This window comes from Lithobates pipiens, unplaced genomic scaffold (assembly GCF_037356315.1).
Source record: "Lithobates pipiens isolate NorthernLeopardFrog02 unplaced genomic scaffold, aLitPip1_a1.2 Scaffold_8, whole genome shotgun sequence".
NCBI lineage: Eukaryota > Metazoa > Chordata > Amphibia > Anura > Ranidae > Lithobates > Lithobates pipiens.
This window is the reverse complement of record NW_027507903.1, coordinates 475,977,501-476,004,421: the sequence shown is the minus strand read 5'-3', so window position 1 is coordinate 476,004,421 and position 26,921 is coordinate 475,977,501. Positions and strand designations below refer to the sequence as shown.

General features: G+C 41.9%; 1 protein-coding gene across 5 annotated transcripts in view; it reads left to right on the top strand.

Moving 5' to 3' along the window:
* Window positions 1-26,921, top strand: part of SOX5 (SRY-box transcription factor 5) — a 282,904-nt gene that overhangs the window by 243,812 nt on the left and 12,171 nt on the right. For all 5 annotated transcript variants that reach the window (XM_077468726.1, XM_077468727.1, XM_077468729.1 and 2 more), the window contains 2 exons: window positions 7,141-7,318; window positions 18,980-19,137. In XM_077468726.1, the coding sequence (XP_077324852.1) occupies window positions 7,141-7,318; window positions 18,980-19,137 (336 nt within the window). The remainder of the gene's footprint in view (window positions 1-7,140; window positions 7,319-18,979; window positions 19,138-26,921) is intronic.

Genomic DNA, 26,921 nt, shown 5'->3' with positions numbered 1-26,921 from the left:
AGGCTTACCTGTAGGTCAAAGTGTGTTGTAAGGGTTTACAACCACTTTAAATCTATATTTTGTTTTTTGATGTCTTATTGATTTTATTTGTTTTGTTCATCTGTGATTTCACGTTGAGACCAGCACTTCATTTCTTTTTAGCACGTGGGTTTATCACTATTAACACTCGCTGCTACACTTGAGTTTCTACTTTGGTACACACCACGTTTATGAAAACTTATTTATTTTTTTATGCATTTTTCAGTTTTTTTGCTCTCTAAACAAGCACTTTATAGCACATCAGTTATGCCATGCCATCTCTGAATTTCCCTTATATATTTTTTGAATATATACCTGCTTAATTTTGCTACCTGATACTTCTGCTTAGTACCAGTGAGGCCACTGCCACTGGTTACCACATATTCTCTAGTGTGATCTTATTTGAGTTTTTTTCTGTATAGTGCACCACTATCCCCTTATCCTTATTACACTCTTAAAATCCACCAAAACCACCTTTGTTTCATCATTCTATATTGACCTATAGCCAAATGGTGAAATTTCGATAAAATATTTTGTTGAAGTGAAAACTTAGAATTTTGCTCATCCCAAGCTTTTGCTAGTAGCTTGTTATGCCCACCCTAAATCATATTGGTAGCTTATGGCTATTACAATGCTATCACTTTCCTGCTTTATATTTGGTTAGCCTTGTGATGTCTGTCCTCTAGTCAGTTCCGGAATCTGCCATCCTGCGGACATGACTGCGATACATGGATGTCTATATTAAAGTTCAAGATAAATGGAGAGGCTGTAGACAGGAGACAGGGGACATAAATAGTGGTGAACAGGCCTTCAGGTCTCCTTTGACAAAGCAGACATGGAGGAGGGATGTGTATGTCTTCTTCGGTCAAGACATCCACTAGTCCAAACCTTAGAACAGCCATATCAATCTACTTTTTGTAAGTCTGGAAGGCCCTGTGACTTCCCAGAATAATGGATATTCGCTGAGCTGCATTTAATTCCTATGATTGTCAAGGAATGCACCAAGTTGCATGAGATCAGCCCAAGGAGATTTTAATAGCAGCCTATTGGTAGGACAGCGGTCACCTTTGGCTGGGCATTGGCTTGTAAGAATGACAGTTCTCAATGGCAGCCATTATTAAAATCCGTTTTATTCATTTTCTCTGTCAAGCTAATTTTCTGTTTTATGCCAATCACCTTATACTTATGGTGACAATTTTCACCACATGCTTCCTGTTATATTCAGATAGTGTACAAGTCCTTATGCATGTGACCACTGTGTTTTTGTTTTTTTCAGTTTTTTTTTTTTATAATCTTTCCACTAATAAAATCTTATTTTAGTTTTTAGCGTATGCTGCTTCCCGAAACTCTCTCTAAAATCCAGTGGGGACTTTATTGGCAAGATATCTTTATACTGAACTCTGCACACCTGTTTACCTATTATGAGGGATTCCCACCATCTCTGCACTGAGATCTGAGGTCCTTTACCCCGGCTGTGCCCATTATTAGATGTTTCCCACTACCCCTACACTGAGTTCTTGGGTCTGCAAGTAGCTGTGGTCAATATGTGGGGTTCCCACCATTCCTGGTTTAAGTTCTCAGGTCTATATGCCTGCTGTGCCTATTATGAGCATCTCCTACCTATCCCTGTGCTAGGTTCCGAGCTCTTGGGGTTGGTTGCTGTCAGTGTAGAAATTGGCTTACAAAGACAAACATTTTTTGTTGTTCCCAATGCAAAAACATCTAATCAGAATTTGGAATTGATTGTGGCTGCAGGTCTTTCTTGTATTAATTGATAGATGAAGTTATTCTAAGTGAGTCATTTGCTGTAATTAAAATATTGATTACTTAATGACATCAGTAATAATTAAAATCTCTTGTTCCATTTATATTCTTAATCACTGACAAATCTGAAGTTAGCACTCCCTTTTTAATAAATTACAAAAGACAAATTAGTCCCATGGTGCTCAGAGTCCTAGCCTGGCATTCCACTCTAGCAGCTACCTAGCCTACTTGCTACATCCTTAGAGCTGATGGTGAACTTATTAAAGTATGGGAAGATACAACTGTCCTGGTTTCTGATTTCCAACCCTTTCTCTGAGTTCTGAGTCCATCAGCACTGCATACTGGAGAATGGAGGACACATGACAAGTGCTGGATGCCACCAGTCCTGAGCATAACTGAATTACATTTTCAGTCAGTTATGCTCAGGACTGGCAGCATGCTGCTTTCTGCTCTTGGGCACTTTTCAGTCTCTTATCTCCCAAATATTTAATTTTGATGTTTCTGCAATTCTGAATTCTTTGTAGTATATACAATATCTGAGCCCTGAAGAAGGTAGATATTTCCTAGCCCCTGAAACACATTGGCTGTTTGGTTGAACAAACACAAATATTAAAAGGATTTGGACTCGGTTCATTGGTTTTTCAGTTGGACTGTGTACATTTGTATTTCAAACTTTGGGTCCCCCTTTCAATGGGTATCCAATTTGTGTTTGGGAATAGCCTCACCTGAGCCATTGTATCCTGTTTTGCCTGGCTGTCTCCAGTCATGATTCATGGATGAATGCAATCCAGCACCTCAGTCACAAATGTTCTAAGATTTTATCGTCTTCCACATCTTCCTGTCTGAATGACCCCCATTCCCTTTCTATGATGTCAGTGGTGCCACAAGGAGAAAGAAATGAGTGGAAATCTGCCCAAATGGAGTCAAACAGCACTTAACACTTGATAACAGTTCAAACCATTGCCCACTACATCCAAAATGAAAAAAAAACTAAAGTGCAAAGTAACAGCTTTAACAGCATTGAAATGTTATTTCTACTAATAAAGAGTAATGCCTGAAAACAAAGTGGGAAGCTGGTTCATTCCCACTCCAAAAAAGTAAATTTCACAGAATCTTGGGGATTTTAGCTTCTAGAGAGGTACATTTTTCCCTTGTGTGTCTGTGACAGTCACATACAGGTGAAGAAGAGGGAACAGTCGGTGTCCCCCGGAGAGTAAATGTCACAATATCCTCTGTCCTAGCTCAATGACAGGCCATGGCGACATTATGTGAAGAGTGTAAGGTAGGTCACCCTAGATCCCGATTTTCTTTACAGTACAGGGACAACAGAACATGCAATTCATTCTTCTAAATGAACCCCCAACACACTTACAGATGTGTATAGGGAAAAGCTGCTCTGATTGGTGTGGTGTTAAAACACAGATTTGTAACCTCTTTGGCAGTGATTGGAGACTGCTTGTTCTCATATAGTGTGTACTACCATAACTAGAGCCTCTGATAAAGCCATGTTCTTGTGTAGTACTGTGTTGTGATAGTGTTGTTGGTTTATTTAGCACTAAAATAGTGCTGTCTTTTCTGATAGTGCCATGTTCTAACAGACCCGTTTCCTGATTGACCAATGTTCCCACATAGAGCTGTGTTACATATTCTCACAGTCCTATGTCCCAATTGACCCACATTCTCGCAAATGTGTTGCACAGTGACATCTTCTAGTAGTTCCCCCTACTGATTGTGCCCTATTCTCCTATAATGCCAAACAATCAAATAGTGCAATGTTCCCAATTGATCTATGTATTTTTAGATAGTTCTGTGTTACATTGTGCCATGTTCTGCTATGTCCCGATTATGCTGTGTTACATAGTGCCATGTTCTTACAGTTCCATGTCCTCAATGAGCCAAAAGAGTGCCATATTCTGATCATGAGAATCACCAAATTGCTTAATGTTCTTTGGGTGTATCGTTACATTCCTATATCCCTTATCTGCAGAGAATTGTGCAGTGGAGGAATCCAGGCATTTGTTATACAGGATTGGTATGACTCTCTTCAGATTTGGGCAAATAAAATAAAAAAATTCACGGTTCTCCTGTCAGGGAGAAAACTGCTGTCCTTTAGTATTTACAATTTATAGGGGTGTTTTCTGAAAAGGTGGCACAAGGAGCAATGGCGACTTGCCCAACATGTGTAACTTTTAGAAGCTAACCAAATCTTCCGTGCCCCTAGTCAACAGCAGCAAACTGCAGTTTGACTGGTTTCTCACTATTACTACCATAATACTACTACTATTATATCACCCCTGTTCTTTATTTTAATGAAAAATTTGGAATTAAGAGGTGAGTCGTGTGACCATCGTACATAATCTTTTAGTAGAAAAGTAGAGTAGATCAGCCTACATTTGCCTTGGCAAAGAGGTGAAAATGAGAAAAAGTAGCACCTCCATGTTGTCAAAAGCAAGAGACTATAGGAAAATAATGCAGAACAGCCTTGACGCTGTGGGATCATCATCCTCCTGTAGGACAATCGTATGGCTACACAGGTCCGCTCTAATAAGGAATTTAAGCAGAAACTATTTTATCCTCCTGTAGCTCATACATATGTGTCTCCTAAAATTGAACTATTTTGCATCATTAAGCTGCCATAAACACGATTTGCTACACTGGTGTGTTGTAGAACCCTCTTTATAAACTCTGACCTGCTGCAGAGACAGAAGAGCTAGCAATCTACAGCGAAACTTTGTAAATCTTCGATTTTATGGTAGCATTTAGCCAGTTTTTCACTTGCAGGGACATCCGTGTTTTTCTCGTCTCAGTTCTGACTGTTGATGTAAAGAATACTACAATTTATAATTAGGATAGGATGACCCCTCGCCCAGCCGCTCTCAGATCCCCTACTGACAAGATGAAAATGATACAAGCGTTGTGGTTATTGGAAGAGACTGTCGTGACATCTGACATTGTACTGATAGTATTTAATGTTAATAGGAATTCAATTCTCGTGCCCTTCAAGTCATGGCGTTTGGACGTGCAGAGAATGATTCTTCCTCGCTAGCCACACAAGTGTTCCAGGCTGAGTCTTTGTGACTGCACATCACTTTGCATTTGTAATAGAAGCATTGTCCCCGAGCCAGGGACTGTCACTTCCTCCTTGGGCGAGGTTACTGTTCCTCAGCCCTGTCCTCTGGCGTTCTAGACTGTACTTGGGGCTGCAATGACCAACGCATTGTCATGAAAGGCAGTTTTTAGGCCAAATAGGTTCATAATGAGATCACTATAATGAGCATTGATTAAAATAGTTAAGCGATACAGGAGGAACCTGATCCCTGACACAATTTTTTCTTTTTTATAGCGATGGAATTCTTTTACCAACACAATATGGGTGTAGTTCTGTAGTAGGTTGTGAGGGATTACTAGTCCCAGTATGATCTGATATTATACATTTATATAGCACTGACATATTCCACAGTGCTGTACAAAACACTGAACCAGTCACATCAATCTATGCACTGGGTGAGCTTATTCTCTGTCCCACCACAGTCCCACACTTATTATTATTCATTTATATAGCTGTAAAATATTTCCCAATGTTGCACAGGGAACCCTAAGCCAGTGACATGAGTCTCTACACCAGAGGAATTTAGGCCCCGCTCTCATCTAACGATTTGGGATTACAGGCAGAATCACCACTATTCTGCCCACAATTCCAAATCACACTGCAATAGTGGAAAAAATGCACCAAGCACGTTCGGGTGCCATTCATTTTTTTATGGCACCTCTAATGTGGTGTGGTTTTGCCTTCATTGTTGTGCAGAAATCCGCATTGCGCAAAGCTTTGCTATGATTGCTGTGTGATCTATCACTGCAAAGCACACCACATTTGAGGTACCATTAAGAATGAATAGCACCCAAACACACGTGGTACATTTTGCCACCATTGATGTACAATTTGGAATCATGGGCAAAGTCACGGTGATTCTGCCTGCAATCCCAAATCGCCAGATGTGAACGAGGTTTTACATTCGGTCTTTCCACAATCCTACCCTTATATTATTATACATTTATATAACTGACATTTTATGCAGTGATGTACAGAGAGAACTGACCCAGTCACACCAGTCTCTGAAACAGAGGAGCTTACACTCTAATATCCCACCACAGTAACCTACTATTCTATGTTTGTATAGCGCTCTCTCCCCACATTATGCCAGCTGTTGTGCGGTTGTGCGAATGCTGCTTTGTTTAATGAAAACCTATTGATCATTTTAAGTAAATATGTATTACATGCAGCTTTCTCTTACCAACATTCAGGAGGGGAAACAAAATAATTTGCATGGAGAAAGTCTCACTCACTGTTCTTATTTATTCCTCTAAAAAGATGATGGGGGGGGACACTAAGAATATGCAGAAAATGGCAGACTTTTCTGTAAAAGTAGCTTGTTAGGCCACTTAATTTCCCTATATTTCCTGACCCAGAGGCACAAGTGAGAGTGAATATATCTGCAACATCTCATCTTGTTGTCACCAGAACAGGTATTTCCATTAGAAGATGTTCCCTCTCCTCCTGTTCAGGTGACAACTGTAAAATGTTACATTTTCCCTCACTTCCTGTAATGGACACAGTGTTAACTAGAATAAATAGAGGGTGAATCTCCCCAGCGGGGACACGGGCAACAATGAGACCAACAGAGTCCTAAACGTTAAAAAAAAATATATATATTTAATAAATAAAATATTCCACAGACTTAAACTGGCTGTAAATTATCAGATTCCATTTCATACATTATTCGATGGGGAAGATTCACAGCTTTCTTATGTGTACATCCTTTTAAAGAAAGCTGAACTCGGTCAGAAAAGCTTGGATATAAATCCATCTAGTTGATATCATCTAATGATATCATCACTACTTTTCCATCAACTTAGAAAAGTAGTGATGATATCAGAAATGAGATGATGTGCAGAGAGTAGAGCAGTGGGAGGGACCCAGTAGGCCCCACCCACTACAGGCTGTCTGCAGAAAACTACAGGAGGGGGTGGAGACAAGACCAGTCACCCTGTACAAGGAGAGAGCAACAGTGACCGGTCTATATTACAGGAAGCTCCTGCTCAGAGATAAGGTTTCACACTGTATTACTGCAAATATCTGAAAGAAATACACAAAATCCACCAAGATTCAAGTAGGTTTACACACACGACTCTTGTATTTAAACAGGATTTGTTTATTCCGGAGTTCATCTTTATTCACCTATGACATGTATTTATATTTTAGAAATAAATAGGAGATATTTTAGTAATTATTGGATTTTTCTGTGTACCGTACTAATATATGGCAAGATATCTTATCTTATATGTGGTTTTCCCTTCCAGGATGATGTCACTCAGCCACTGAACCTTTCCGCCAAGCCCAAGAGCTCAGACCGCAAATCTCCTGTATCACCCACCTCCCCGCACATCCCTCCAGCCAGGATGAGCAGCGGTAACAGTTCCTACAAACCGTCCATCTCCTCCACCCTCGCCAGTCCTCCTGTTCGAGTCAATTCTATAGGTGAGTTGTTTGCTTGTCTTGGCCTATTCAGAGCCTTTTTCATGTCCCCACAATGACTCTCTGGTACTTCAAATATGTTACAATGGAGCTACCAGTGTTGGTGTGAATAATTCATATTGGCCATTTGGTCTGTATAGGCTCTTGAAGGGAAATTTGAAAATGTTGCTCCTTGCCAAAGGAGAAATTGTACATAGATGGTATTCAGTAGTGCAGGTCAAGGCACAGAAAGCTGAGTTGAGCTAGAGACCTCTTTACAGCCCATGGAAAAACTGTTTAAAGGTCTGTCACTTTCAGTTGGCTCCAACTTTTAACCGTGAAGCAATGTATGGCTCGTTGTTCGGGCAAAACATTGCTACAAATATGTCCCATCCTGCATAATCTGATTTGTGCGTCAGTAACCTCTCTGTATCCTGCCATGACTCCTGAGAATCAAGTGTTCATCCCATGCCCCCTGTGATGCTAGAGCACAGTGTCACTTGGTGACCCCGGAGCATGCTATGTCATTCGGTGACCCCGGAGCATGCTATGTCACTCGGTGACCCCGGAGCATGCTATGTCACTCCTGACCTCGGAGCATGCTGTGTCACTCGGTGACCCCAATGCATGTTGTATCACTCGGTGACCCCAATGCATGTTGTGTCACTCGGTGACCCCAATGCACGTTGTGTCACTCGGTGACCCCCAATGCACGTTGTGTCACTCGGTGACCCCCAATGCACGTTGTGTCACTCGGTGACCCCCAATGCACGTTGTGTCACTCGGTGACCCCCAATGCACGTTGTGTCACTCGGTGACCCCCAATGCACGTTGTGTCACTCGGTGACCCCCAATGCACGTTGTGTCACTCGGTGACCCCCAATGCACGTTGTGTCACTCGGTGACCCCCAATGCACGTTGTGTCACTCGGTGACCCCCAATGCACGTTGTGTCACTCGGTGACCCCCAATGCACGTTGTGTCACTCGGTGACCCCAATGCACGTTGTGTCACTCGGTGACCCCCAATGCACGTTGTGTCACTCGGTGACCCCCAATGCACGTTGTGTCACTCGGTGACCCCAATGCACGTTGTGTCACTCGGTGACCCCAATGCACGTTGTGTCACTCGGTGACCCCAATGCACGTTGTGTCACTCGGTGACCCCAATGCATGCTGTCACCCAGTGATCCCACTACATTCTATGACATTCAGTGACCCCAGAGCTCCCTGTGACTTCAGTGTCCCCTTTGCATCTCCATGACACCTGTGTCTCCACGCAGCCTGTGGTATGCTCCTGGAACTACTGTTCTGTCTTTCTCAGGGGATACAGACCTCTTTCCATGACAGGACTCTGTTCAGTTAGGGTCCAGATTGTCCTGTGTAAAGGAAAAAACAAAAAAAGCAACATTTGTTAAAAAGTCTATAATTGAACAATAATCCCTGATCTCTTTGTTACCTATATAAGCAATATTGCTGTAACAAGAGACTAGAGCTTAACTACACAATAGTTCAGTGGATACCTCCAGGGCCCATGCAGCCATTATTAAAATAAAAAACATTCCTGTGATGTGCTTTGCAGTCAGTGATGGAGATGAAGAACACTCTTTTGCACTGTTGTGCGTTCACTGACCTTGACCCAAAGGGCACGATAAGCAACACAATGTGTATTGTGATGACTCCAAAGCAACACAGTTATGTTAAGTACACCATGCTCTGAACTTCCTTTTGTTGGGTAAAAAAAGGTTCTTCCCCCTCAGGTCAGCATGTGAATACCTGTCCTTCGGAGGCACTCTCATCGCCTCTCGTCAACTTAACGAGACAATAGAGCACATCTCACAATACGAACATTGGTATGAGGGATCTGTGCACAAAGCACTAATGCCGATTTTTGTTAAATGGTGGTGTGTTTCCCTCAAAGTCACAAAGTGTTTTCTCTATAGTTTTATGGTTTGCTCTGCATGAGCTGGTAGGACATTCTGTGACTTGCAGTTCCTTCCACCAGATTTGCAGGGACTATTAATTTGCTTAATTATGCATATTTCATTCCACGTTAAGGCTTACTTCTACTTTAATAAACCATAAATGAATGACGTAGTTTGTTTTGTACTCTATGTATCATAAACAATGCAATGTGTCTTGTAATAAAATACTTGCTTTTACCCCCCCGTAACATCTCAATGCTGCTGATCTCCTGTGACCTCTTTGCAGCCACTTCCTGTCTACATGCACTTTAGTGATGGCTACATGGGATTTCTCAGGGTGTGTTTTCTGATGGCTTCCTGATGGTTTATTATCATTTGCTGCTATTGTGGAAAAAAAATGTTAAATTAGTTTTTATGCCTAGAGTTCGGCTTTTAGTTTGGGTCTCCTGATTCTGATAAAATAGAAAATAGTCATACGTGACATTTCCTTTCAATCCGATTTCTAAAATCTCATAGAAACTTTAACATGTCAATGCAGTTTCAAAAAAAAATTATTAGTCTTTTTTACATCTGCAGTTTTCAAAGATTCCCCGGTGATCCTGCTATGAAGGTCATTGTTTAGTTTCTTGCTGTTGTAGGGTGACACTTTTTGTCCTGCATGGTCACCCTGTCACATATGCTTTTGATGGGTACTGCAAGCAGCCACACATTAAACAGACATAGGCCACTGTTCTCATCTTTAGGAAAATCCAACCTGAGAAATGCCATAAAGCCATTGCTGAAGTGCATGTAGACAGGAAGTGGCTGCAGGAGGATCAACAGCACTGAGATGCAACAAGGACGAAAAAAGGTAAAAAAAAGTATTTTATTTAAAAAAAAAAAAAATAGAACCCACCATCCGCCTGTTTTGGCGGAAAAGATCTGATCAGATGCCAGCAGGTGTCAGCTGACATCCGCTGCTCCATAGAGGACAGTGCAGGGTCTGATCAGATCTGCCTGGAAAACTGACAGGTGGACCTGATTGGGCAGCCAGTGTGAAAAGGGGCCTCAGTCTGTTCCGTGCACTGTAGATCAAATAATTGTCATGCAATTTTTTTTTTCCATCCGTCTGGTGGATCGGGTGGATCGGATGGCATCAGATGAAAGCAGACAGGTGGTCCGTTTCCATCTGATTGCCCCATAGAGGAGAGTAGGACTTTGTCTCTGTAGCAGAGCGGACACAGACCTGTCATCTGCCTGCTCAGCAGAGAGATCATCTGCTGAGCAAGCGGATTCCACATAGCAGAGGTCCCCGTGTGAAAGGGGCCTTAGGCCTTGTTAGACTTGCCATTGGGGGGCAGCAAAAATGTGCTGTTGAGCCGCACTTTTGCCATCTGCCAATTGACCCCCCCCTCCCACTTAAGCTGTAATAGGCTGCAAACAGGGGTATTTACATGTTGGGGCAGTGATGCTTTGCTTTGTTTCTGTAGCAAAGTTCCAACTTGTAACGCTACACATCAAGTAAATGGAGGAGTGTTGCAAATGCTTTGCAACTGCCTGCCTGCCAGTAGCCTCTGGAGCATGATCCAAATGTGTATTGGGCTTCTGAGGCAATGGAGGTTTAGAAGTATGTCTAAATCTACCCTAAATGTCATCTAGCTCTGTAGAGTGATTATAAAGAGTTCCCAGTTTATGGACACCCACCACGCTGGTATCACCAGTTATTCCTTCGGTATAGTGCAAAAGGCGTACATAAAATGGGACTCCATTATTCATTTCACAGCGCTTTTTATAGACAGATTATGTCAAAATACAAGATGTCACTCATCTATGGGAATTTTTTTTTTTTACGAAGCTAAATATTTTGCATGCAAATGAAAAAACTTTGAAAAGTCTATAAGCAATTAAGATATTTTACTTTTTGCAAGAGGAACTGCAAGCAGGTGTTAATTATATAGTTTTATCGCGGCTCAGACAGCACGGCAGATTACAATGATGCCTCATTTGCGCAGCAGATACACAAACATACAATAAGAAACCCTAAACATGTTTTCCTATGTTGTCAGACTCATTGTTCCTCTGCAGTCCACACAATGTATGTCCCGTGATGGGGAGCATATGCGGCTGGTTACAGTGTTACTCTGCTGCGTACCATTCCTGTTTATCCCAGCGAATATATTTTATTGGAAGACAGAGGAGAAAAATTGTGTTTACAGTTTGTCTTAATGCATATTTTGGCTCTCGACGGATCAGTGGGAAATGTTCAGATTTCGCCTTTTTACCTGGGGGAACCATAGACACACACAGCTTTATTTGTTAATACTTTGTGGAGTGTTCAAGCAATGGTAACAAGCTGCTAGTACTTTGTGCATATAGGCAACCATTGTCCCATCTGATGTTTAGTGGCTCCCACCAGGCATCAGAGACACATTAGCTTTCTTTCCTTCTTTCCTTCTTTCCTTCTTTCTTTCCTTCTTTCCTTCTTTCTTTCCTTCTTTCCTTCTTTCTTTCCTTCTTTCCTTCCTTCCTTCCTTATAAGCTAGATCTAAAGCCATCCATAGTCTGAACTGCTTTACTGGCTGAAATTCGAACCATATATGAGCAGGCTGAATGCACCCAAGATGTTTTATCTGTCAACTTGGGTACAACCAGCCTGTCAGATTCCACATGAGATTATAGACGCTAGAAGTAATCACTCACAGTGGCTCCGCGGGAGGGATTCCATCATCAACCCGTGGTTGCAGGAAAGGAAATTCCTCCATATATGGATGGATTAATGCATATGGTCTAGCAACATGTTCAGAGTCCACTAATACCCTTATGATGATTCCAAGTCATGATGAAGGGAGAGTACATGCTGCCTAGAAACGTATTGGCTGTTGTAGTTGATCATATTATAAATCATTGAGTTAGTCTGGGTACCCACCAAAGGGGAGTCTTCCTTTACATGCGCAATCCTCACCAGAGTCTGGGATCTCGTTGCTACTCATTGCTATCTTTGTTGTCCTGCTGGGGTTCTTCACTTACTTTTTATGAAGAAACAACAGAAAGTAAAAGTAAATCGTCCCAATTTAAAACTTTGGGTTTCCCCTCACTTTGTCTCAGTGACAAAGGTCAGTAGTGCAAGCAGAGAGGGTAAATGTCTCCAGGGGGACACAGACAGCAATATAAACCAGTTAGAGGATTATACAGATCTCCACCTCCCTTCATCAGGGCTCAGCCTTATTGCGCAAAAGGAATAAATGTAATTTGTGCATAACACCTGAAATGCATTGGCTATCAGCTTTTCATAGTCCCCTTTATTTAGACAAATAAAAGTTGATGTCAGGACCATTACCATCTTGGAAATCTCTTTCATCAGGCAAATGTTTGATAACCGCAAAGTTTGGCTTGTCAAATGCCTAGAGGGGAGTTACAGTGGACAATATTTTCACTATTATATTGTCGTTCACAGAAATCCTGCAGTGGTTAACCCTTTCTTGTCTGTGGAGCAGATAAATCTGTCATCAGCTGTGCTCTGTGTTCCACCATTGTCAGTGTATACATTTCCCTGTGTGAGGTCTGATCATTGGTGAGCTCCCGGGGTCTTCACATTCCAGACAGAAAATCATCCCCGTTCTCTGCTCTTAAACCTTTGATGCATTCTGTATTTATTTTTTTCTATTATATATTGTAGTCTTGTCTCTCCTTCTTTGCGCTGCATTTGAAGCAGTTGGCAGAATCGTTTTTTATTAATACAAAATGCAGATATTAGGAGTAGTGATATTCTCTTTACTTAAAGTGGTTGTAAACCTTTACGGAACACTTTTTTTCTACAGGTAAGCCTATAGTAAGGCTTACCTATAGCTACCCATGATATCTCCTAAATCGGTTTAGGAGATATCCCTGCATTTGCATGTGCCGTCATCTGACACTGAAGCAAACTGAAGCAATGGCACATGTGTGCCATTACCACAAGTGTGGGAGTTACGTCATCGCCACTCTGGCCAATCACTTCACCGGAGCCGTGATACCCAGAAGTAACCCCCGGGAGTGATGTGCATACTAGCTCATTATACCTTTGTCTTGCGGGTGTTAGTTTTTTTTTTTTTTTTTTTTTTTAAATGGGCTTATAACCACTTTAAAGTAGTACTAAAGTATAAACTTTTTTTACCATAATAGATTCTCTGTGTTATAAATATATATAGATAAAAAAAATGCCCCACTATCTGTCCTGCCCACCGCCATCCTTAAAGCAGTTGTAAACTGTGGCTGTTGTTACAAAAAAACAAAAAAAAAAACACACCTGCAAGGCAATGGCATAATGTGCTAGTATGCACCACCTTGGGCCAAAGCCCTCCAGTGCTGCACTGTCACCACTGAAAGCTATGTGATTAACCGGAGCCACGATGACGTCGCTCCCACACATGGATGCAGGAGCCCTCAGTTCTGGCACAAAGCTCTGGAGTTCTAGTAAGGTTTTCCGGACCTTCAGAGCGCATGCGCCGGTGCAGTAACTGGGTGAATATCTCCTTAATGGTGAACATTTAGTCTATATTCATTTTACCTATAGGTAAACCTTATTATAGGCTTACCTGTAGGTAAAAATGTCCAAACAGGGTTTACTACTGCTTTAAACACACCTGGCTCCTGTAACTGTTTCAACACTTTTTCCGGCGCTAGCACTGCACCCCTCACTTCCTGCTTTCACAGGAGACACAGGGGACAGGTCATTAGCTCCTGCAGCTATCAGCCAAACTCCTGTGAGGGGGGCAGGGCTTACCAGTGCTGTGTGAGTCTATGAATGCATACACTTCTGCTCCACCGACACGCTACAGGAGACAGCAAAAGGAGGGAGGAGCAGACAAAATGGGCTGCCAGAAGAGTAGGAAAATGACCAATCTGTGCAATATCTTTGTATAACAACAAGTAAAACCTCCCTTTTGTTTAAAACAAAAAAACAAAAAACGTTAGTATCACTAGTACCAGTGCTCCCAGGATTTTGCTAAGCAAGGCCTAGTTGTTACTGCTTACCTCCATAATCACAGGAGTGAGCTTTTTCTCTGATTCAAACCTCCACAGATACTTTCTCTCCCCTGATGCAGTAGCTCTGAGCTCAGCATTTGAGAGCTCACTCCTGTAATGGTAAAGATGGACAGTGACTAGGCCTGTCCTGTGACAGTCTGGCTTCATAAGGTATGTAAATGGCCTATAGCAAGGGTATCATTCCTCTTTAGTCAAAGCTGCAGTTTGTTTTAATCTACAGACGCCCCTTATCTGCATAGGTAGTTTTTTTTTTTTGTTTTTTTTTGTAAAAGGCCTTTACTATTTCAAAGTGCTTACTGCTGAGTCTTATCCCTGGCTTTTCAGCCTCTAATAAAGGGAACAGTAACTATACAGGTTTGTACAAAATAATGTCTGACATGTTACAATATACAACAGCATTCTATTTCTGAAAAATGCCACCTCTTATCATTGAAAACCATCCTTGAGCTCAAGTCGGGTGACTTTACCTAGGATTAGATGTGGTCATCAGTATGCTGCAGGCAGGGGAAGCATTTCTCCAGTCCTCTTCTCCTTTTAATGTCACATTAAAGCCTCCAAAAAATACTTTGTGTTTATGTTTCTTGATAGCTGGATACAGTTTTTTTCTGAAATCAGGTCCAACTGTGTAGCACATTTTTTTCCAACCAGGGTTCCTCCAAAGTTTGTTAGGGGTTCCTTGAGAAAAGAGCAGTGGCATGTGGATCTGTTGCCTACACTGATCACTAACTAATATAATAATGTAAGGGGTTATTACGATTTGCATTGTCTGTTTTTTTAGCTTTTACCCCCCTCCCCCATATTCATTTTTAATAGGCTCCTATACCAAATATATGTTCTGCCACCAGGAATACCCTAAAGTATACCTAAAGCCAAAACATTTTGTTTTGGATAGAGTGGAGAGGGATTAGAACGCGTCAGGTTTTTATTGCTGTCTGTGCCCCCCCCCCCCTCCCCGGTGCAGAGATTCAACCTTTCGACTTGTCCTGTTTTCCATTATCATTCCATTACCAAGAGGGAAAGTGATAGAAAATCTTAAATTAAGGGTTGTCACCAAGACAGAAATGAGAGGGACATCTTCCGGTGGGTCATAATAGTTCTGGTGACAACCAGGGATTCCCTCGCTTTGAAAGGATTTCCTCCCCCTTCCTATTTTGCCCATGGGACAGGAAGTAAAGGGAACTCTCTCCAATGGGACACAGATGGCAAAAAACAGGGGTTGTTACCTTCCCTTGCTCCATCCAAAAAAAATGCCTTTATTTGTGTATTTAAAGCCCAAATCCTTTTTTTTTATTTTGGATAGAATGGGGAAGGGTTAGGTCTTCTGTCATTTTTTACTTGCTGCCCTCGCCCTTGCTGGGTAGTTTTGCCTTCTCGGTTTGTCCTGGTCACCATTTTGCCCGGGACAGCAAGTGATTTAATTGTAAGTTGCAGATCACTGGGAGGAGATACTGGAGGTGGTTCCTAGAAGAGTCGTTATCGCACTCTTAACAGACAGACTCATTTTTCATAGAGATTATTGTACACCTAAATTCCTTTTTTAACTAGGTTTGCATAGTGATTCTAACTGTGTCAAATATGGCAGGGATCAGTGCAATATGCTTCATCTCCTTTAGAGATGCCCCAAGCTATTCAGATACTGGAACTGTATAATCCAAACCTTGAATGCTGCGTTTACTGTGCAACATAATCCTATTATTGTATACATTTATACGGGATATATTGACTCTGTGAACATGGACAAACATACTATAGATTCTTTAAAAAGGGCACCTTTTACTACAAGAAAATGGGTCTTTCCTTCCTACTGTCAAGGAATGGTTGGGAGAAATGCACCCCAAATTGACAACAGAAGAGGTTGTCCATTTAAAATTCCAGAAACTATGGGCTGCTTGGACAGAATGGATAACACCTTACAATTAGTATAATCCCTGGTATTTTCCCTAAGTCAATGTCCCTATGGCTGGAGGTAGTTCTAGGCCATACTTTTTTGACAAGGTACCTGGTGGTAAGAAACGCATCAATCGAGAGATCACGCTGTTTTGGATTATGTTTATTGAAATCCAAAAGAATTCTTGGACTTGATATACCTTACGGGTACAAATAAATGTAATGGTTTTCTAAGGTCAGTGTGGAGATCCACATTCTCATAATTTTGTAGCAGACATTTACAGGATTTTCTCCTAGAATGTTTGTATACATTAACTTAATTGCCCTCTTCAGTGCCCACACTTTTATATATCTTTTGTTCTTATAGTCCTGTTTCATACAACAAAAAACATACTTTTCAACATTTTTTATATATTTTATTTTAAAAAAAAAGTGAAATGCAAAATTTAAAGTGGAACTTCACTCGATAGGGGAAGTTACTTTATGCCCCCCCCCCCCCCCCACCACCACATTGAGGGGATCTGAGCGAACTTTCAGGCTCCCTCTCTTTGCCTGCAGTTTTCCATAACACATCACAGGTCCCAGAAGGCTGCAAGACCATTTGCAAGCACAGCACGGCTCGCACATGGGCAGTGGGATAGCTAGGTCACAGCTGGCTTCCCACAGTAAACAAGCCAGCGCGGGGGACCCAAAGACCAGCGTAGAACTGACCCGGGTGAGGATATTACCGGATCCCTGGACAGGAATAAAGGAAAATCTTCCAATGAGGATATCTGTTCCACTGACAACTATTCAAGAGGGTATTTCTATTATTTCCTATTGTTGTGTTTACAGGGCAGGAATTGAAGGGGAATCTTTCCAATCAATGGCACAAAAACTGGCAAGCATTTTAAACATGTCATACTTAATCGGTAACAAATAAATAAATACTTGGGTATTTAGCCAAACAAATTTTCACAGATCATTTCCACCATTCCAAACTTTGTATAATCTGTCACAATGGAATAAGCTGGACAGGGAACAAAATAACCCTCCAAAGGTAGGTTAGATAGAAAAAAACTCCCATTGGGCTTAAATGCAATGCAGAAAACATCCAGTATAAAAATTTCACAAGTTAGGCAGTACATCTTGTTATTTGATAAGTCTGCTATTTGGATTCTTTTTCTTGCACTTTCTTTACACTGTATTCCCAAGTTCTTACCATGGCCAGGTATTACACTGATCTCCAAATTTAGGCCTTGAGTTGTAAATTTTTTTAGCTGCCTGTTCAGATGATGCTTATAGTATCGGGAATGTTGGGGTGCAGAGATTAGCCGTGCCTCAGTCGTTGTCCATGGTGCTGAATCCAGAGGGTCCCTGGGAGAGCCTGGAACCACAGGCTAGGATTGCCTGACATCTGTACTAATGACCCCTTGTATCTCAGACACTTCACGGCGAGTCCAAACTCCTCGACCTAGTTCCTCTATTTCTGTGCTCCTCTCACAAATCTGTTTAAGAGTCGAGCAGATTAATTTCTCTTCTTAAAGATTTAATTCATTGCAGCTTGGAATCTCCTTGTGTGAGCGTTGTGAAACTTGCAGGCAGAAAAGTCCTTGCAGCGGGGTTTAGCTCAACTAATCTGACACCGGTTTTTCCTCTCCGCTCATTGATCTTTAAATCATCGAGACAATGTTTTTCCTTTTTTTTTCTGTTCATGTTTTTGGCAGCGATTGGATCAGATAGAGGTTCCCGGTAATACAGCCGAGGATGGTGTAATCTGATGCGATTAGGCAAGGCTCTTTGCAAACACGACTTTTATAATTGACACAAAGGGAGAGTATTAATAACACATTGGGCAGGCAGCAGCTAGCCATTTTAGATTCCCTTTCTTTAATCTCAGTGTTTTTCAACAAATCATGGGATTTAATCGCGTGTTTTGGCAGATTAAAGGACTTACGGGCCAGATGTTTTTTGTTCTAAAAATGGATTAGGTTGTAAAGTTTTTTTGGAATCTGCAGAACGTGTTCCGGCAAGCCGGTCATTTTTATGTGCGATTAGCAGCTGCCTTCTGTCGACAATCTCCCCCCCCCCGCCCCCCATCTGTTGTGGCCTCGGCGACGATTCGAGATGCACTTTCTCTCTGTTGCCATTCTTATCTGTTTGTTTGTTTTCTTACTTCTTGCTCACGTTTGTTTTCTGACATGTCACGAAATGATGACAGCTCAGTGTATCAATAGATTGGGGAGCGGCTGATTCATCCTAAGTGATCTGCAGCACGTTTCAGCAGAATCTCCTGGGCCCGGCTCATGGTGCGAGGCATAGGGTGGGCCACAGAGCGGCAGAATGGAGTGGGTATTAATTGCTGCATGAAAAAGGGAAAGTTTTGCTCATTGTCATTGTGACTCCAAGTATGTGACTAATTCAGAAATCCATTTTTTTCCTGCTTAGTCTGTTTTTCATTAAGTCCTTCCACGCAGACATATTGATTCATACTGTTTTGCACACATCCAACATATAACATATCTGGAGAGTGGACAATGTCACTCCTGTATTATATCCTGTATAACTTCTATCTGGAGAGCGATGATGTCATTCCTGTATAACATATCTGCAGAACGGTGATGTAGTTCCTGTGGCATATAGCTTTACAGCTCTAGATATATCACAAAATTTACATCACCACACTCCAGATACCCGTTATATTATACTGGAGTGACATCACCACTTTCCTGATATAACTTGCATTTGGAGAACAGTGATGTCACTACTGTATAAAATAACATATCTTGAGAGGGTTGCTGCCACTCCTGTATAATATATGTTCTATCTAAAGAGCAGTGATGTTACTCATGAAAAAAAAACTCTCTCTAACCCTTACTTTCTATTCATCAGATATATTATCCTCCATTACGTCGACGGGGTACTTAAATGATCATGATGCGGTGACTAAGGCCATCCAGGAAGCACGGCAGATGAAGGAGCAGCTAAGACGGGAGCAGCAAGCCCTGGACGGAAAGGTGGCGGCACTCAACAACTGCCGGACAGAGAAGGTGAGCGAAGATCAGAGCCTCCTCCAACCCTCACTCAACTTAAATAATCACATTGTGCAAATCTGCAGCCAAAATCTGCCACTTAATTCCCCACGTTCCTGGTTGCCATTACAAATTATGGTTCTTTTTGGACGCTTTGAGTTCTTTGAAATATCTGGGTTGCTTCAGAGAAAAGCCGGCATGTTAGTGAGATCAGAGGGGGATTTGTGATATAATGCCGTCCTCTCTAGGAATAGAAGCTTAGCCGGTACTTGGCTGATCTCTGGTGGGGCTTAAACCGCAGCGATATGTCAGGCGGCGAGGGGGCCGTGCCACCATTCTATAGCCACCCTGACAAGCTGTGTTATCCCACTAAATACCCAAACTTATTACAAGCTGACTCCTCTCAGCTAATGACAGCTCTATATTAATTAGACGTGGATCTCGACGGACGGACTGACATCAGGATAGATGCAGCGAAAATTCCATCAGAGTTTAAGACACTTTGATGTGAGGGATGGATGTTCAATTTGCATTTCTATTGTTAAACTGATTTGGCTTTTATCGTGCAAAGCTTTTCACCTCCCAATTTAAATGATTATAAAAAGTTTTTTTTTCTCAAGATTCTGAACAAGTTTCTAAGAATTATGTAAATGCTCACTTGATATGGCCAGTTCCTCTTTTTTTATGTTTTTTTTTTCCAGAGATTTTAACAGCAATACAAAATAGAACCAAGAACCAAATGGGCATATGTAGTATGCTCTTAGGAACAAGGTTGTATAGTATAACGAGACATAAGTCTCCATACGGTAATCATTTTAAGAGACGTTTTGGGATACAGGATTGCAGAAGAGGTGAAAAGCTAGACTATTATATGTACAGTGGCACACTGATTGGTTATGAGGGGATTGGTGGAGGGAGCCAGTAGGGTAAAGAAGAGGGAGGTGGGGGATATGTGGTAAGATATGCAGAAGTAGGGCAGTGGTGTTTATAGGAGAGAAGAGGTGTGGGGACATAGGGTAAAGGTTGGGTGCTGCTCTCCAAAGGGCTTGGCCTTTGTGAGGAAGAATGGGATCCAGTTAATTCTTTTGAAGCTCAGGTAAGGACTGTGGCCAGAACCTCTTCTGTTTCAGACATCTGTCTGTATATGTGTTCACATTCCCCAGTTTCTGGGCCCCACTGAATTCTGTGTCTGTGTAATCCCCCAGACATATGTAAAAAATGATAGTAATTTTTAGCATAGGGGCTCTGTGTAAAGACCTGCATGATACAGTCCTTCATGTGGTTGTTTGTGGCCACTGTAAGGATACGTATGTTGTCATTTCATGTGGGCTGGATGTTTATTTCAGGAACCAAGTACTCTGATTGGTCATCCATTATCTGCTATGATATGGTAGCAGTCTTTTTCCAGGTTGGAACAGGCAGCTTAACATTTACAGTCATGAGCTTGCGTTCGCTTGGGACTTGGACATCGGACTCGAATGGCAGTGTCCGCATAGTGAACTTAAGTATCACTTGGAGACCTCTTACAGAAAGCTGTAAATTATGTGTCATATGCAATTTCAGAAATATGCTGTAACGTTAAAGTGGACTTAGCAGCGTTCTGACTCTGCATAAATAACTCCCTGACATACAGCAATATACAGCAACAGTATCCTTTTTCAGAAAAGCTCCACCTTTTATCATTAAAAAGCTTGAGCTCCAGTCAGTGACTTTGCCTAGACTGAGATGATGTCCTCAGTCTGCTGCAGACAGAAGGGAGCATTTCCAATGTCCCTTCTACCCCAGTGATCAGACTGCAACATTGTAACTTTGTAGCAAGCCACAAGATGTGAGGCTGCAGCAAAGGCTGATCTGTGTCAGATACTTGTGAACACCAGCAAAGAACCGCACAGGCACCAGGATTTACATGGTTCTTTAATCTCTGAGACGGCATCTAAATCCAGGAAGTAGATGGTGACCCTGGATGATGCCTGGAAAAATCTGGTGCTGTCATGGAGAGAAAAGCAGATGAAAGCATTGATAAGGAAGAGCTGTGATCTCTGTGAGAGGTTATAAATACCTGGAAGTGTTAAACACACTGACACATTACTGAGCATATTCTGGACTTGATGGAAACCGTTTTTTTTTTTTTTTTTTTTTAGGGTTAGTGATTGTGAAGGCACAGTTTATTTTTTATTTTTTACATAACAGACATCTTATACTTGCTCTGTGCAATGGTTTTGCAGCCCCGATCCTCCTGTCTTCAGGTGCCCAGCCAGCACTTCTGGCTCCTCCCTTTTGCCTCTTGCCCCCATAGCAAGCCGCTATGGGGGCACCCGTGCAGACTCACTCCCAAGCTGGTTTTGTGTGTCAGAACCACCCCCAGCTTCCTCTTTACTGGTTGTGATTGACAGCAGCAGGAGTCGCTGGCATGCATTAAGGTAAAAACCTTCAACAACTTAAGCTCCATAAGGTTTACTCCCCTTCATGACCAGGCCATTTTTTGCGCTATGGCACGGCGTTACTTTAACTGGTAATTGTGCTATCGTGCAATGGTTTATCCAAATAAAATTGATGCCACCCCCCCAGAAATAATTGTTTGGTGGTATTTGATTATCTCTAAGCTTTTTATTTTTTATGCTATAAACATATTCTGCAACATATTTTTGGTAAGAAAAAAATCCCAATAACCGTATATTGGTTTGCACAAGTTATAGCGTCTACAAAATATGGGATATTTTTATGGAAATTTTATTTTTATTTTTTCTTACTAGTAATGGAGGCATTAGCAACTTATAGTGGGACTGCGATATTGCGGTGGACACATCGGATATAAACTGACACTTTTTGGGGACCAGTGACACCTGTACAGTGATCAGTGCTAAAATGTATGCATGGTCACTGTACTAATGACACTGGCAGGGAAGGGGCGATCAAAGGGTTAAATATGTCCCCGCTTTCTAACTGTGTGGGGGGTGCTTGCACTGTGGGAAGACAGAACTGTGTTCCTGCTTAGCAGGATCTCGGTCTTCCCTTGTCGCAGAATGGCGATTTGCCTTGTGTACATAGGCAGACCACCGTTCTACCTCTGTCGGGAAGGATCAGCGGGTCCGTCGGACCTGCTGATTGGCTCCCGCTTTGTCCAATCAAATCTGGAAGTAAAGATCACTTACAGGTACGTGATTTCACCTGTAATAGCCGCTGCTCCCACAATATATGTATTTGGGGCGGTCGGCAACAGGTTAAAGTCCCTGTCTAGAGCAGGAGTGACGCTGGCACTGCAGACCGCACAGTGCCCACTTAGAACCGCTTATCGACTTCCTGTACTTCGCAGGTTGGCGACGTAAGCCTTGTAGGTGCTCTCATGTGCGGGCAGCGGGCCGTATAAACAGTGTATTATAGTGGAAGACGTGATCACAGGCACAAAGGAATTTATATTCAAATATTTAAGCATTCTTGAAAGGGCGCTCGGAGCAGAAATTCCTCTTTTGCTGCTCCCCGTGTAGAAAAGGTTTTTAATGCTCAGCCAGATGCTAATGTAAAGTGACTGGAGCTGTTCTTCGGCAGCGTAGCTAAATTGCCGTTATTTGTTAAGCGCCTTGAATTCATCCACGGGGGCAGCAGTTGGTTGCATTCACAGAGCATCTGTAGCCGCTTTTATTATTTTATATATATATTTTTTTTAATCTTCTAGAGCAGAGGCAACCTTACCTCCCCCTCCTCCCTTCCCCGCGTGCTAACTGGGAATTATCAAGTGACAACCGACCAAATCGTTTTAGACAGCCGCTCTTCACCCGACTCCTATGTAGTTGCAGAGAGGGTCTCGTGGTTGGGTGTAGGGGCCCATTAAAAGCTTTTTTCATGGTACGGAAGTTTCAGAAATTGCGGGCGACCCCAGGAGCGTGCTGTTTAACTGCCGTTACAGTGCAGTCATCCAGACAGGGGGCCATAATTGGGCTGACAGGCTGCGCCCTGAACGGGAGTACATTATAATAATGTGGAGAGGCTCTGTCATGGTACAGGTAGTTAATCTTCCAGATCAGTTTTCGCTCCTGCTTCTGTCTTGTGCCAGTTGCCCGTTCTCTTGGTTACCAGTATGTGTACCTGCTTACTTGTCACTGACCACTGTTACCTGAACTACTCTCACTCAACTAATCCCAGTTAGTTGCAACTAGAAGGAAGTACTGGGGGGGGGGGGGGGGGGTGTAAGTAAATGGTGATAAGAGAGTTTTGCTCTGCAGGAATTTATTTTTTCTCAGATGCTGAAACCTCCATAATTCTGCAGCCAAAATATTTTGGCCACAGCTGAAAGTAGTTTGGGGATGCAGCCTTGCGGAGATAAGTGGGATTATGAGTCAAGGTTAGTGGAGAGATGCTATTTGTCATTCTAGAGAGTTTACAGGAAAATCTTCTCACAGCTTTGTACTTCTTTGATGTCTGATAGACATCATAGACAAATTCATTGTTAAGAAAGTGAGTCCCAGCTTAATTTAGACCACGGGTTGCAGGAAAGAAATTTGATTCCCCCACCAACACAGACCGTGATGATATGGGAATACCTCCTGCCGAGCCATTGTCTTCTCCCAACAGGGGAAGCCACCCCTGCTGGTAGAAGACAGTGATTATTGCTAGCGGCTATAACGGCCACTAGCAATAATCTCAGGTTAAAACCCAGCAGGCTTGCCCATACATGGTTCGAATCTCAGCCATTTCATACCGAACAAGGGCAATCCAGTAGATCCCTCCATTTACACTGAACAGCATGGCTGGAGGAATCTCCTGGCCGCTATTGTATTCTGACAGATTTTTCGTGCTGACAGGGCCACCCACAGCTCAAATTCAGCAAGAATCGGGTGACATTCGAGCCATGTCTAGAAGGCTTAAGTGAAGCGTGCATAGAGAGATCACTTTCTAATCGCAGCAGATTCATAGTAAATAAAAAAACTGCACAACTGGGATTGTGGGCTGTTTCTCGTTAAACCAATTTCTTTTTTGGGGTTTTTGGGCTACTTTAAGATGAGAGCAAATCTTCTTATCATACTCATCTGACACCACCCTGCATAGTATTGCAATATTCTGATTTTCTGCAGAGAAAGCCAAATTATATGTAATGGAAAAGATTGTTCATCTGAAACTCCAAAGATTCGGCCCAAATCCTGCAGAGGGTTCCTTTACCCAATCGGATATTCTGTAAATAAAGATTGTATTACTTTCTCGCTCATTGAGGGACACTGAAAGTCATCTACTGTTGAGTTTTACTGCCGCCTACTGAAGCATAACCCAACAGTAGATGGCATCCTGTGTCCCTCAGTGGACTCCAACAAAGGGATTTTGTGGAGTAGAAAAGTAATTTTTATTGCAGATTTGGTCTCTAGGCGGGAAAATTACAGAACAATCTCTATTTTCTTATTCTCCCTTTCTCAGGCTGCATAAATATTTGTCAGCATTGATATGTCTCGATTATTTGGCCTGAAGATAAGTGGAACAGCTTAGAATTTTTTTTCCCCGATTCTCCTGACAGTCTGAAGCCCAACGCTCTGTTTCCATCTAATTTTAACTGTTTGGGCGGTTGCCAGAGGACTCCATCTGCGGAGGTGTGCGCAAGATGGACCCTGATTCCCACTAGTCTCCCTTCCCTCATACGAAGAACACCGCCACGTATAGTTCGAGATGTTTCTCTGAGTTGGAGGCTGGTTTCTTTCATTGGCCTCCCGCTCCCGTACGTTTACAGCTGTGCGCCTCCGATGGGCAGTGGACCTATTTTCACAGATGGTCAGTAAAGTATGTCGCAGCCCTGTCGCTGTGCCTCGTTTTTCATCATGCCATAAGTTCCAACTAATGAGAGCCCACGCACGCCAGAGACTGATTATGTGCGAGTGTGCAGGCCTCGAGAATGATTTAATTTTATTTTTCTAATGACAGCAATGTAAAGATATAAGCGGCAGCCCAGCAATAACTTGTAGCAGAGGCTCAGTCACCACATTCATTTTATTTCCTGCCAGGACTTTAGTTACACTCCAAAATTGTATTGACTCTTTCAGGTCAGGGCTGCTGAAATGCACCAGAGGTCTGAGGGGTCCTCCTGTCGCCTAATTCAGACTTATAATATCGCAGCAGCAACTGAAATAAACACATTTAGTAGAATTATATACTGTATGTACAGTAAATAGAATAATAAAGATTCAATGATTACCTTTGCTGTGAATCATAGGTTTGTAACTTTTTATAGTGTTCTAAAGGATCAGTACATATTGTATTATACTACTGTTATATTGGATTAGAAAAATAAAGCAATAACTAACAACATTTTATTTCTTAATTGAGAAAGATACACACCACACATACTTTAATTATTATACATTTCAATAGCTCTGACATATTCTGAGAACATTGATCCAGTCACATTAGTCTCTACCAGAGAAGCTTATTCTCACCCACAGTCAATGCATTATTATTATTATTATTATAAATTTATATAGCTCTGACATATTCCATAGTGCTGTACAAAGAACGCTGAGCCAGTCGCATCTGCACCAGAGGAGCTTACACCCTAATGTCCTCACCACAGTCACACACTAAATAAAAGTAATCATTTATATAGCGCTGACCTATTCTGCAGGGTTTTACAGAAAGCCCTCATATTATTATTAGAGGTGCACCAAATGGAAACCTACCATTCAGGATGCACTTGGCCGAAAATTACAGTTTAAAAAAAAAAATATATATATATATATATTAGAGAGAGAGAGAGATATTCAACTTTTTAACTAATATCATGAATTTAAATATGAATTTGTCGGCCCTTATTGGCACCTTTAGAGCAAGAAAAGCTCAAGAATTTTGCATCCCTTTAAATTCTATGTATGTCTTCACACTGGTCTATTGCGCTTCCGTTGTGGTGTTAAGTCTTATTTGCTGCATTTTTGGTCAGTTAAAAATAAAAAGCATCAAAAACACACCTCCTCATTGAAATGCATTGAAAAAGCAGCAAGCAAGTTAAGTTTTTGATGCGTTTTTTGAGTCACACGACGTGTGAAAAACACACCATAAGCACAGTAAAATTGTGACAAAATCACGTGCGTTTTTGTGCAAATCAGCTTTTTCTGTATCGGCAAGGTGCCGAAAACAAAATTTTCAGCCGATTTGTTTGGGCCACCGAAATTTCAGTGCATCTCTATTATTCATTTTATATAGCTTTGACATATTCCACAATTCTGTACAAAGAACACTGAGCCAGTCACATCAGTTCACACATTGGTATTATTATTATTACACTGTCAGAGACTATGAATGTTAATATTTACTAAGTTATAGTACATTGTTTGCAAAAAAAAATAGGTTGTCTTTATGCATTATATATAGCAGATCTCGATCCCTGTAATGTGAGAGTGGAGCACCCCTGGTGGTCAGATGGGGAAAGTGTTAAACGGCCTGTTAGTCTGACAGTACAGGATCTTCTGGCAAAGAGTGTGCCCAGCTGTGTCATTTTATGATTAAAAAAAATAAAAAATAACGCATGTAGACATTTATAAAATAATTTATATAATTTAGTGGTCATGCAAGAGTTCTTTTTTTTTCCTGAACGTATAATCTTCCTGCAGATAAGACGGTCACTTACTGCATGGTATTGTAGGACTGGCACGCACAGCACTGGGTACTTGGGCTTGACTGCACTGGCCAACCGCTTTTTGTAGAAATACCATCCATATCCAGGATTTTCCACCACGTATACTTTACAGTTGTCACCACCATACACATGGAAAAAACAGGGGGTTCACCATTGTCCTCAGCGCCCCACAGAAGCCCACACAGAGGCCTCACTC